This window comes from Mus musculus, chromosome 7 (assembly GCF_000001635.26).
Source record: "Mus musculus strain C57BL/6J chromosome 7, GRCm38.p6 C57BL/6J".
NCBI classification, from domain to species: domain Eukaryota; kingdom Metazoa; phylum Chordata; class Mammalia; order Rodentia; family Muridae; genus Mus; species Mus musculus.
Window position 1 is genome coordinate 139,833,428 of NC_000073.6, and position 13,516 is coordinate 139,846,943.

General features: G+C 49.6%; 1 protein-coding gene across 2 annotated transcripts in view; it reads left to right on the forward strand.

Moving 5' to 3' along the window:
- The first annotated feature begins 669 nt into the window (after positions 1-669).
- Positions 670-13,516, forward strand: part of Adgra1 (adhesion G protein-coupled receptor A1) — a 43,992-nt gene continuing 31,145 nt past the window's right edge. Inside the window, exons 1-4 of one of the 2 annotated variants that reach the window (NM_177469.3) lie at positions 747-1,100; positions 1,776-1,970; positions 6,801-7,390; positions 12,158-12,285. In NM_177469.3, coding sequence (NP_803420.2) covers positions 7,379-7,390; positions 12,158-12,285 — 140 coding nt within the window. In that variant the 5' untranslated portion in view covers positions 747-1,100; positions 1,776-1,970; positions 6,801-7,378. Of the gene's footprint in view, positions 1,101-1,775; positions 1,971-6,800; positions 7,391-12,157; positions 12,286-13,516 lie in introns of both variants that reach the window. The other variant, XM_006536203.4, reaches the window with a different exon arrangement.

The window sequence follows — 13,516 nt, forward strand, 5'->3', positions numbered from 1 at the left end:
TTTAACAGCACCTGAAGAGCAAAGTTGCTAGGTGGGATGGAGGTGCTACAAGAAAAGGAGCCAGGTGGAGAGGGAAGGGAATGGTCCCCAAACAGGTGTCTCCTAATCACAATGTCATGCCAACATCTGCCAAGGGGATAAACTTTGTGAAAAAGCTTGACCTGATCCAACTCTCCCCTCAGGCAACCAGTCTGGGCCAAGCCATCCCACAGCAGATGAGCTGGACTCTGACTCACGCCTCTGTACACTTTCCTTCTCAACACTCAGTCCTTTGGCCCAGGCTTGGAGAAGGGTTCAACACTGGGGTTAGGGAAGACACTTTCTGCCCCGCCAGGCCATGTCCACAGACAGGAGCAGCCCTGCTGACTCATGCTCACACAGTCTTCACCTCAGTTTCGGAAAATTTGGATTTGAACAGTATTTTAATACATGGATTGTGAAGATTCTTCCAAAATCAATTTCCGTTTTCACCTTCCTGTTCCTGCAGCCCTCGAGAGACAGGGATCTCTTTTTAAAATGAAATAACATCATCCTGTCCTCCTTTTGGGGAAAATGCTTTAATGTGAGTTGTCTGAATCGGTTGGAAGCAAGCAGCAAACCCTGGTCGGTTGTCTCTTTAAATCGACTCTGCAGTGTGACGGGCAGCCGGCCGCCGGGCTGGGAAGAACCATTCCCGCTCTGCCGCAGGGAGCCAGGGCACGGCGCTGCCGCGGTCCGCGCCTCCCCCAGTCCCCATGGTTACAGCTCCTGCTTCCCGGCCGGTCCTTCATTCCCCTGGCTGTTGCTGCAGAAATCCGGCGCGCAGGCGGCTGGCGTCCCCCAACCCAGAGCTGGAAACTGCCTGCAGAGAGCGCATTGGATGCCTGCTCTTCTCGGCTCTGACTCACTCCCTCCGGGTGCAGAGCTCCGTCCCCAGCGCAGTGCTCTGGCCACAGCCAGTCGCCAGGCTGCAGCCCTGCAATCTGTTGATAACTCCACTTATAAGCTCCAATCTCATGCCTTTCGTCATAGAAAGCTGTTCCCTAGCACGAGGGACATGCCACATCTCGCCTGTGAGAAGCAGGAGACCTGTGCCTCTTCGGCTGCCTTTACCAAAATAGGTGAGAAGTTGGGTGGCTTTCTCCTGATGTCTGAGAAGGGAAGGGGAGGGGTAGGGCTTGTGCCCAAGCTACTGGCCGGCCACAGTGTCCACTCATGAGGGCCATTTCTGGAGCAGAAACGCTGTGAGAGATTCGGCCACTCTTGCTGTTGGGAAGGTGGATTCTGAATAACTTTGGGTAAGTCTAGAGCTTGGAGCCTTAGCAAGACCACATAGTTCCAGCCAAGCAAGAATGTCCATGCGGGAGACGCCAGCCCTCAAGATCTAGCTACATCAGGCGGCAGCAGCAGCTTCTGCCTGCCAGGTCTTCCTGGGCACTGAGAGATTTACTCAGGTTTATTTGACTCTCTTGATTTCAATTGATAATGCTGGTCTGGCTTGTGCAGCCCGAAATAACCAAGTTACGGTCTTATGTTGGGATGGCGAGCAGAGACTACTTAAGGGATGCTTTCCGGCTGCCAGGAGCCAGGTTTCCTCCCAAGTCCCAAAGCCCAGGTTGTTACCACCTCTCTGGGTGCCTCAGATGAAGCCTGAGCTAAGGACTCCAACAGGCTGGCCAGGTTCATAGGAGCCAGAAAGGGGCAAACTTGGGAAGGGACTGAGTGCCCCCTGAGTATACCTGGGTATTGACCAGTATCAGGCTCCCTTGCACTCTGACCATGCATTGTCTTTGCAGGTGGGTCAGCCTGCAGATCCCCATTCATCTTGACACAGTCACTCTGAGGTAGCCTTCCCAGGAGCTCGACCGTGACTGTGTGGGACTTGACCTTCCAGATGGCCATGGAGGCTAGAGGGGAGAAGGGTGCAACATAGTGGTCGGTGCCAGCAACCCCATCAGTGCGCTTGCCTCCCTAACTCTGCAGGGCTCATGGTGAGTACACAGCCCAAGGGGCCTAAAGCTTTGACCAAAACCCTGCCGTTCACATCAGATCAGGGGCTACCATCTCTGTTAGGTGGAGGAGGCCTGGGCAGGAAAGTAAGTTATGGGGTGGTTAGGCACTTAGCAGCTGTCCAGCCTGTGTCAGTCCTGGGGTGGGATAACTCTATGGGGGCAGTGGGGTCTGGCTACATTGAGTCTCTGGCTGCCTGCCAGGGTCTGTCTGCTCACTGGCTCACTTGGTGCTGTTCATACTAATTAGCTGAAGGCACGCGGCAATGTCGAAGCATTTAATCAACAGAGTGGCATCCATCCATGCCCTGGGAAACCTTGTCTAGTCCTAGACTGGGTTCCCTCCCACTCAAGGGGGCCTCAGTCAGGTCACCAAGCCCTTCCTACTGTCCCTGCTCCTCAGAAAGTCAGCCGGCTTTGGCAGCTAAGGCTACAACAGGAGGGGGGAGGGTGTTTCTCTCACACTAGAAAAGGGTAAGAGCAGTGTGGTCAGCGGGTTGGAACAGTGTCCAAGACGTGGCGGGGCCCTTCCTGAAGGCTAAAGCTTGTATTGTGGTTGCTGCCTATTGGTCTCTAAGAAGGCTGACAGCCGAGTAAATAATGCATTGTGTATGCTCCTAAGGGACAGCTGACAGGGGCAGCTAGGGCTGGAGTGCGTGCTGGGAATGCCAATGACCACCAGGATAACATGTCCATAGCCCAGACGTGGGCATAGGTTCCTCAGTGCAGACCTGTGTGTCTGCCTAGTAAGGGGCATTCTGTCTGAATCTCTGCTCACTTGCTTCTTGCTCCACTCAAAACGCCCAAGAAGAGAGATCCCTGTTACCCGAATTAACATCACTTTAGCCTCCCTGGCTGGAGCAAAGGTTATGTCCATGCTGTCTCCTGACCCCAGCAAGGTTCCCTCTTCTAGGTGCTGGCAGCTCTCAAAGGAGAGCACCCTGGGCTCAAGGGTCCCTTGATTTCTACTGAGTCTCCTATTGCCCCCAAGTGCCACACCCAATATGGCTGTCAGCCCTAGGTTGGAATGGTTTGTGGCCTTTGTCCTCAAATTCATGTTTGCAAAAATGGAAAGCTACCCTTGGCAGATGATAGGTAAACTGGCTGAAGCTTCAGGAGGCATGGGTGGCTGCAGTGACCACCCTATGTGACCCACCGGGCAGAATTTAGCTGCCTAGCTCAGCCCTGCCACCTACAAGCCCCTGGCCCCCTCCTACACTCAACTCCCTATATAAGAAGTATCTGCCCTTTGCCCCCTCTCGTCCCAATGTGCTAGACTCACAGCAGTTGCCAGCAGCCCTGCGGAGATTTCTGTTCCACACGAGGACCATGCCAGACTTTAGGAGCCCAAGGCTGCCCATTCAAGAGCTCACACTGTAAATGCCTCCCTGACAATTTGGCCTGGAACCTGTGGACTTTCAAGGAGCTTATTATTATGGACTGATAGTTTGCAGATGAGAAGTATCTGAGAGACACAGAAAGTGGGGGATGGACAACCTGAGGTGCTATACCTTCTGTATGTCTACAGGCTGTGAGGCAGGTGCTGGACAAATCACCTGGGACCCAGGGACAGAATGGTCAGTAGTTCTGAGACTGGTTGGCCTTAGCCGAGGCTCCATAGCTAGCTGTACCGTGCCTACTGGAACTTCTCCAACGCATGTCTCGCAGCTCACCACTTTCCTGCTCTAAGGCTTAAGATACAGCCAGTGGCCTTCTGAACCACATACCAGGGTAGAAAAGAGCACTAGGGTCAAGCTTCTTTACTTAGGCCATGCCATGCTCCTCTTCCTAGACATTATCCTTGTCTGATCCTCCCCATGACTGTGTCCAACATGGGAAGCTGAGGGCACCTCTGTCCTCAGAGCATCTCTGTCACAGCAAGTAACAAACTCAGGAGCCAACTAGCTTTGCTACACTAAGCACTGCTGTTTAACTCCAGCAGACACCCAGGCATGGATGACTTTGCTCTCTCTCACCTGTGATTCTCACAGTTAGCACCAAGAAATCCTGTTCTTGAAGGGAACAAAGTGACACCTGTGAATGACACTGAGAGTTGTTCAGTATCTGCCTTCTCTCTGCTGGTCCTTGAGAGCATCCACATTGGTGGACGAACTAAGGCACTTGCCACGTTCATGGCTCTCATTTTCTGGCAACTAGAGGGGAGGAACTAAGCAGGATAGGCGGGTGTGACAGACATAGTCTGCTGTGGTGTGGGATGTGTGGTATAGAGTAGTGTGGTACAGAACACGGGCTGTAAAGGAGGTGGGGTTGGGGTAGGGTGGAGAATGGCATGACACAGAATATATGGTGTAGAATGGATGGTGTGTGTGCTGTGAAGTGTGTGGTATGGGCTGTGTGGTGTTAGGTGTGTGTTGTTGGTGTGTGGTGTTGAAGAGTGTGGTGTGGGTGTGTGGTGGAGATGTACAGTGTGGATGTAGAATGTGCAGTGTGGGTGTGTGGTGTAGGGTGCGGTGGAGTGGCACGTATGGCACTGGTATAGAATGGTATAATATAAAGTGTGTTATAAGACTGTGATACAGGCTAGTGTGGTGTGGGATATGTGTTGTAGGAGGTGGGATATGTGTTGTAGGGTGTGTGGTGTGGGGTTTGTGGTAACATGTGTAGAGTGGGTGTGGGATATAGAATGTGTGGTGTGTGCTGTGGTGTGTGCTGTGGGATGTGGGGTGTGGGGTGTGGGGTGTGCTGTGAGGTGTGAGGTGAGGTGTGGGGTGTGTAGTAGGGTGTGTGTTATGTGGTGTACATGTGTGTGGAGGATGTGTGATATGAGATGTTTGGTATAAAATGTACAGTATGGAGTAGAGTGGTATAGTATGAGATTGTTGCATGGAATGATGCAGTATTAGATGTATGGTATGGGATGTATGGTATAGAATGTGTAGAATAGGTGTGTGGTGTAGGATGTGTGCTGTAGAATGTGTAGCATGTGATATGTAGTAGGAATATAAGCTGTGCTGTGAAGTATTTGAAGTTGAGCAATATGATATGAGATGTGTCATGTAGAATGTGTGGTATGCGGGGTAGGATGTTATAGAGTTACCAGAGTTATAGAATGTGGTGTGGGATGCATGGTATGGAATGGTGTGACATGAGATATACGGTATAAGGTATGTGGGGTGGCATGTGTGGAACAGTGGATAATGTATGGTGTGGGGTGTGCAGGGTGGCATTAGTGGAATGGTGTATCATGTGTGTGGTGGGATATGACACAGTGCTGTAAACTTGGAGTGGTGGGTCATGCCTGTCATCTCAAAATCCAGGAGGCTGAGGCAAGAAAATTGGCATGAGGCCAGCCTGGGCTATACAGCAAGACCTTGTCTCAAAACCAGAGTGCTGCAATATAGAGCGTTACTGTCCAAGACAGTGCTCATTGGGATGGTGCATAGAAGTATGTAGTAGATGACAAGAAGTAAATGGCGAAGGATGATATGGCTGTATAATGGGTACTGTGGGGTTACACTGTGTGGGATGACACAGGCTAGAACACTGTGCTGTGGGACAGTGGGATATGGAATGGTACAGTGAGGACTGGCGTGCTGTGGGGCCATGCAATGTGGAAGTGCATGGTGTGGAATGACAGTGTGGTTTATGGTGATGTTCCTTGACATAGGATGGTCTGGGTAAGATGGCGTTGTGCAGTGGGGTAACTCTAGGAAGACACAGTGAGGGGACCCATGGGTAGGATTTGATGGTCAGTATGCTGGGATGCAGGACAGGGTGGGGTGGGGTGGCATGCTGTGAGGTGGCACCGTGGGGAGCTGTAATATTTGAGTCTAGCTGATCAGGTGCTACTCCTGTGTGTTGGCTGCGACATCACTGTATATGTGTAATGTGCTTGCACTGGTCTGAGCATATTAACAGCAGTAGCAACCGTGAGAGCTTTCACAGAGAACTTAGTTGGCCCTCACTTGCTGTGGTCCAGGGCTTACCTCAGTGCCACTGGATGCTAGCTCATCTGACAGGGACACAAAGCCTCACCTAGCCCTGCTTGGGTTAAGGATCATAATACATGACACATTTGCAACACCCTTTGTGTCGGCTGTCTCCACATCTGAAAATGACAGGAGAGGAGACTAAAGACCCATGAAAACCTAAAAGCCTGAGTTTAATACCACAGAACCCACAAAAAAGTGATAGGAAAGAGATGATTCCACAAAGTTGTCCTCTGACCTCCACACATGAACGTACTACACACACACACACACACACATATACACAATACATACACACACATATACACAATACATACACACATACATACACACACATACACGCCATGCTAAGAATTGATTAAATCAATAAATATATAATAAGATATGACACAATTATCAATGCCAAAGGCACTGGGAAGATGTATAAAGAGTAGACCTCACACCCTGGCTCTGCAACTCTGTGGAACTCAGACAAGCCCCCAAGGCTCTAACTTCCTGCCCACGGTGTGTGAGGGTCACAACGGCTGACAGTGGAGCACTTTCAGATGCACAGGAGCATCTGTGTGTGATCAGCTCTGAGACCATGGGTGAAGGGAGATCTGTAGCCCTAAGTTATGGAACGTATATGAGCCCAAATGTGGGAGGTTCATTTCAACATAGCCGGGCCGTGGTACTCAGGAGCCAGCAAATGGCCTGGCCCTGCCTCCCCTTGCAGGCAGGTGAGAAAAATCGTTATGTTTACAAGCAGCTCAGAGCTTCTGCTCTCAGGGTTTGTTGGAGTCTGTTGGGTTTTGTTTTTTGCTTTTGCTTTTTGTTTTATTTTGTTCGTTTTGTTTTTCTTTTCCTTTTTGTTCATCCCAAGGTCTAAATGGCTAGAAACGTCTCAGAGCTACAGTCCTGTCAGACAGAGTTTTTCCAATCTCAACAGTCCCCTGAACTATCCACACTAAGAAAGCAACTGCCAGCCTAGAAGGAAGCCTCCATAATACTCTTCAAGATGTCTTTCTTCAAATCTCTCCATGATTTCATCGTCCCATATATCCCCCTAAAAAGAAAATCACAGCACGCTGTATTCATGTGTCATGCACTGGCATTGTGAGAGAATGAGTGACTTACCTTCTGCTTGTCCCATGGAAGGCTGATCGATTGATAAGATCCAGTTATCACTGAAAAGACAGGCAAGGAGATGCATCAGGCTCTACTGAAACCAGTCTTGGTTGGCACAGAACCAACAAAGAAAAAAAAAATCCAGACCCGAGCAGAGCAAGAAGACTGAGCGAGATGCACACGGTGACTCACACTGGTGAGCGCACCACTTGAGAAGCTGGGGCAGCTACAGACTGAGACCCTGCCACAAAACAAATGGAAACGAAACCACAGATGGAGACGAGGAAGACTACCCAGGAAAACTGAGTCGAGAGAAGAACCGAGGCTGAGGAGATGACTCAGTGGGTAAGACAACTCGCTGTGTCAAACACATGAGCCTGGGTTCAAGCCTATCACTTATGTAAAACAAAACACATAACCAGGCATGACTACAAGCTCCCATAACCCCAACAAAGACAGAAGGCTTGCTCTAGTTTCACTCAGAGACTGACTCAAAGGAAGAAGGCAGAAAGTGTTGAAGCAGGACACGTGACAGCCTCCTCTGGCTTTTGCACATGTTCAGAGGCATGTGTTTATGCACATACATGTATGCATACATCACACACACATACAATGCAACACACTCTCATATATCACACACACATACAATGCAACACACACTCTCATACAGATACACACACACACCACAACACATACTTAAGTACAGGCACACATACAGAGAAAGCCACACACACAAAAAAAATAATGAAAAAGGGAGGAAGGAAGGGAAGAAAGAAGAGAGGGAGGAAGGAGGGAGGGAGAGAATGAATCAGAAGAGGAATCAGAAAGATCCAGTTGCTCCCATATTCAAAGTTCCCAGGTCAGAGAGCCATATGTCTTCAGACCTGGCGTCCCAGGTTCAAGAGCCTCCTTTTCCACTTGTCACAGTTACCATGAGTTTTTGTATTACTTAGTTGAACCCTCTTCCTCCTTCCCTCCTTCCCTCCTTCCTTTTTGTCCTGTGTAATTCCTGACTTGTTTTATTGGTAGGACAAGCTCAAAGGATACATCAACTAAAACACAATGAAAATGTGAATGGAAGCCATGACTCAAAACAGGATACCTGTGACTGTATGTTAGAGCAGGTGTCGTAGCCACTGTTCTGTTGCTATGTCGAGACAGCAAGGCAATGCTTATAAAAGAGAACATTTAGCTGGGGGCTTGCTTTCAGTATCAGTTTCCATTATCATCATGGCAGGGAATGTGACATGACAGGCAATCTTGACTAAGAGCTACATCCTGATCCTTGGGAGACACTGGGCTTGGCTTGAGATTTTGAAACCTTTGTCAAAGCCCAGCTCATGACACACTTCCTCCAAGAAGCCCACCTCCTAATCCTTCTAATCCTTTCAAATATGCATGCTAGTGACTACAGCATTCATGAGCCTGTGGGGCCCATTCTTATTCAAACCACCACAGTGGGGCTGTTCATGGGGTTGTTGGCTGAGCTCCAGCTTAAGGGAATAGAGAAATGTCCAAAGTGGCTTCTGAAGTCATCAGCCCGTCCTACATACAATGCAAGCAGTAAGTCACCTGGACCTACCTTGTTAGGGACAGCCTTTATCTCTCACTGAAATTCACCCTGATTCTGAGGGTTCTCCAGGATGGTCCTTCCCCCACCTTACTGAATCTACAGGTACTTTTCCTACTTTGAGCTGATAGCATCACCTAACAACAGTTCTGGGGAGTAAGCAGGAAGTGTTATCCAGCGGTCAAAGAACAGAAAAGGAAAAAGGGAGGTTCCCAGGTTGTTCTTGGGTGTCGGTTTTCACTAGACCTGCATTCTGACAGTTCATTATTTTATGCTGTCATCAGAGAAGGGACAAGACTTCCAGGAAACAGGGTACTACCTCTTTCTCCTCCCCCCCCCCAACTTGGTTATATTAAGATCTTTGACAGCGTGGTGGGTCTATCTGTATCACTCTAATGAGATGCTAATGAGCTCAGCCTCCTTTCGAGTGTCAACATGACCTCCACATCAGACTTCACTGATGTAGAGTTCCTGTGGAACGTGTGTGGTAACTGGGTAGCCGGCAGCCAGGAGCATGCGGTTATCAGCATGTTAGCTGTAATTTGTGAGGGCAAGTGACAGCTGGCTGGACAACAGGCTTTGGTCATTTGAGAGCTCTTATATGGTGACCTGGAAGCCAGGCTCGGCTCACCATGACTGCTCTGAGAGTGTTCTGGCTCCACAGCTACAGAGGGAACTGTCCTCAAGCCAGGCAGCTTTTGCCTGACCCCATGTCAGATCACTGGAATCTTGCCCAAGGAACATTTGCACAGTAGACTCCTTGAGAGGAACTTGCCCATGTGTGAACTTTAAAATATGAAATGCATCTCCATTTTGCATTGCCTACTTTGAATTTTAAATGTCACCTCTAAAAATGCAGAAAGGCACTGCTGATCATTCTGATACAAATAAGCAGGAAGCCAAACCAAACCCCATTTTTCACCAAGCTCATTGGTCATTCTCTGGGTCATCTTGTTCCTGGTATCGGAAGTCTGTCTTCATATAGGTGATGCCAATCCCCCTCCAGGCCAGGTCTCCAAAGCTTACAGAGCCACCAAAGGGTCAGAGGCCTCCCCCTGTCAATGTCCAGCTGAGAAATGAGCCCTTCAGCCCAAGACTGTGATCCTGTCTGGACAGCATCCTAGGAAAAAAAAATCACTGCATAGCAGGCTGGCTTCTGAGCTTCCTGCCTGCTACATGAAGACAGTTCTGTTTTGTTATTTGGCCTCCCGCGAGGCTTTGCTCTATGAATCCAAGCCATAGATCAGGTTCTTATAGGGAATGTGGAGCAGTGCTCCCAACTCAGAACACCAGGGGCACTGCAAGCACCGCTCTGCTTAGAGCTGAGCCCTCTGCCCTCTTTGGCTGCCTCAGATCCCTCCCATCACCGGAGTCTGATACCATCAGGCACACAAGCCCTGTGACAGCCTCACACCCCGTCCATAGATAGGCCTTCATTATAGAGTTTTGGTGCCAGGGAAGATACCTAACTGCAAGGCAAGGACTGTCCTTGGAAGCTCACTTGCACTTTTGTTTTCTCTCTCTCTTTCTCTCATAGTCTCTCTCCCTTCTCTCTCTCTTGCTCTCATAATCTCTTCCCTTCTCTCTCTCTTATTTCTCTCTCTGTGTCTCTCTCTCTGTCTCTCTCTGTCTCTCTCTCTCTGCCCCTGCCCCTTTCTCCCTCCCTCCCTCCCTCCCTCCCTCCCTCCCTCCCTCCCTCACTAGCAACAATGGTAAAAATGGATCAAAATCCTAAGACTCCCATGAAAAAACCCATGTGCATAGGAACCTGGAGCTGTCACTTGGGCCCAGTTGAACCCAGAGTTCTTAGAACCCCATGCCCCCCCACCTCCCATTAGCACGAGCTCATCAGGTATGTGGCTATCCTGATCTCATCAGGAAGCTTGCTCCCCGTGACTCAGAAGTTGGCTTCTGTCTGACAGGAAGCAGCTGAGCCGAGACAAGCAGAATAATGGCCTTGGTGTTCACGGGAGCCAGAGTGTCCTCTATCACCACCTAGTAAATTCCCTGCAGACAGACACCAAGGAAGGACATGTGGTTCCCCCATGCAGATCAAGTGTCCTGGAAGCGGCTGCTCTACACTGAGTCTGGGACCCTCCACTTAACACACTATAGAAAGCACCTGAGGCTTTGAAGTCAGGGGCACTCAGGAGATCTTAACGGAGGCTCTTATTTGCTTGGAGAGTGAGGTCGTCTCTGGCTGTGTTCCTTAAAATACCCATGGGCAAATGCCCCAAGTATGCCGCATAACTGAGCTGACCCTCCAGACAAGGTGCTGGATGTCCAGGAAGCAAGGCACGGTTGAAGACACATTCCTTGGGGAAACAGTACACTCACCCCCTTCAGAAACCCTCAATCCATTACAGGAGCCTTGTCCTCAGGCACAGGCTCCTCCTGCAATTGTTGCCTGGCCAGCACTTCTGAGGGCTTCCTGGGTCAGAGATGTGATGGCGCTATAGGTCATTCTCCCTTAGCTGTGCCAACTTGTAGCTATCTAGACTACAGATTCCCCTTCCCAGGACCTTGGGCCAAGGGTGGGAAGTTTCCTGGTTAGGCGGGTAGGATGTGGGGATCTCCAATCAAGAGAAGTATAATGGACCTGCTCTAGAGCTAGCTTTGCAATGTCTCATTAGGAAATCATGACCTGGGATGGACACAGGCCACGTGGCATCTCACCTTTTGAGCCTCATGTCTTCCAGAGAGTTAGTTGTTCATGTGCTACCCATGTCCTCATGTGCTACCCTCAGACCCCTTCCCTGCATCAGCTATGACCCAGAAGTGTGATGGGTATGGGGACACTGTGGGCAGAAGCCCTGGCTGCCCACTGACCAGGCGTCTCTTCAAGGTCAACCAGAGACTTGACCCTCTTGCCCCAAACATAGTGGCAAGGACACCCACCCCAGGGCCCTAAGGATTTCCAACCCAGATATTCATTTCTCTGTTTTGCCCCTATCCCAGGAAAGCCATGCTTTCATTTGAACTGTGACCTCCAGCCCTTTACTTCAGTTCTGATACACAGTAGAGTGGATGAAGCCAGAAAGGGTCCTGAGGTTACCTATTGCTTATAACATCTCTTTCTCCATCTGCTTGGGTTAATGCCCCTAGGACGTGCTGAAAACTGGTGGAGAATTCCCCTAGGGAACCATTTTAAAAAATAGTGTCAATGAGCGTGGGGTGCAAAAGTGTGTTGGGGAGGCTAAGTGTTCTGTAGCTTGTCTGATGGCAGCAGGCACACAGGCAGTGGAAGCTGGTGCCTGCCTGCCCTCTATCTGTGACATGGATAGATATAAGCACTGTGGAAATGCTGCCTCTAGGAGATGCTCTCAGAGTCAGGGGCAGATGCTCTCAGCTGAGCAGCCCTGAGAAGACACCAACCCCAGTTGGGCTCCTAGAATACTCCACCCTACACCCTTCCTGCATTAGTAGTCACTAAAGAGAGTCCCTCTCTGCTACCAGCCTGACCCCTCCTGAAACATCTGACAAGTCACATAAAGAGCCCTGGCCATCCGTATCAGTCACTCCACACTCCTCTTCCTTTCCAGGATTTGAAGACTGTCCTCTCCCTGCCCCAGTACCCAGGGGAGTTCCTGCATCCTGTGGTGTATGCCTGCACCGCGGTCATGCTCCTGTGTCTCCTTGCCTCTGTCATCACCTACATCTTGCATCAGAGGTAAGGAAGCCCACCCCAGCCTATCCAGCATAGTGACCACAAGGAGTACTGGAGAAACCCCAATCCTTCCATCCTGGGACTTGAGCCTTCTTTCTTCTCTCTCTCTCTCTCTCTCTCTCTCTCTCTCTCTCTCTCTCTCTCTCTCTCTTTCTTTCTTTCTTTCTTTCTTCTTTTCTTTCCTTCCTCCTTCCTTCCTCCTTCCTTCCTTCCTTCCTTCCTCCCTCCCTCCCTCCCTCCCTCCCTCCCTCTTTCTCTCTCTCTCTCTCTCTCTCTCTCTCTCTCTCTCTCTCTCTCTCTCTCTCTCTCTTTCTTTCTTTCTTTCTTTCTGTTTTATGGGTATGAGTGTTTTGCCTCTATGTATGTATGTGTTCTGTGTATGTGCCCAAGGAGGCCAGTAGAGGGTGCCTGATTCCCTAGAACTAAAGTTAAGGATAAATACAAGCTTCCATGCAGATGCTGAAAACCAATCCCCAGACCTCTGAAAAACACCCAGTGCTCTTAAAGGTTGAGCCATCTCTTAGCCCTCACTGGGACTTCTTAACATCAGCCTCCGAGTTCTTGTAAAACTATGTAAAACAAGTCTGTCCTGAAATGGAAGCATATTGGTTCCAGCATCCTAAGAGGTCATGGTCATGCTTGCAGGGTCCTTGAAGTCCCCTCTCTATTGTGACTTTTTAATCTAAGGACCTTCTAGACAGAGGTCTACTTCTGAGCTTGTTTCTGGGTGCCTTTGTCTGGGAACGAGATGTGTGTGACTTCTGTATGCCTGAATCCATAGAAGCTGCACAAGGAGATAGAAGAAGGGGATTTCAGCCATAGCCACAGCCAACCCCATAATTAAAATTATGAGTAATGCCTAGGCCTAGGCCATAGGCAGACACAAGTGGAGGCTTGGTAAGTCAAGGGCACTGTTGGGGGAGAAGATTGATCCAAAACTGTTCTTAGTCTACTTTGGCAGCTCTCACAAGTTACCATAGAGTGGCTGATTGATAACAATGGCTAGAATAGAAATTGGTTCTTCACAGGTCTAGAAATTGGAATTCAAGGGCGAGGGTATTGAACAGGTTTGGTGTCTGATGAGAACTCATGTCTTGGTACACAGATGGCATTCTCTCTAAGTCCTCCAGTTAAGGGGACCCTTAGGGGCCTCGTTGATAATGGCACTAAACCTGTTCATGAGATTCCATCCCAGCATCTCCTAATACCATCGTGCTGACAATCGAGTTTCAGC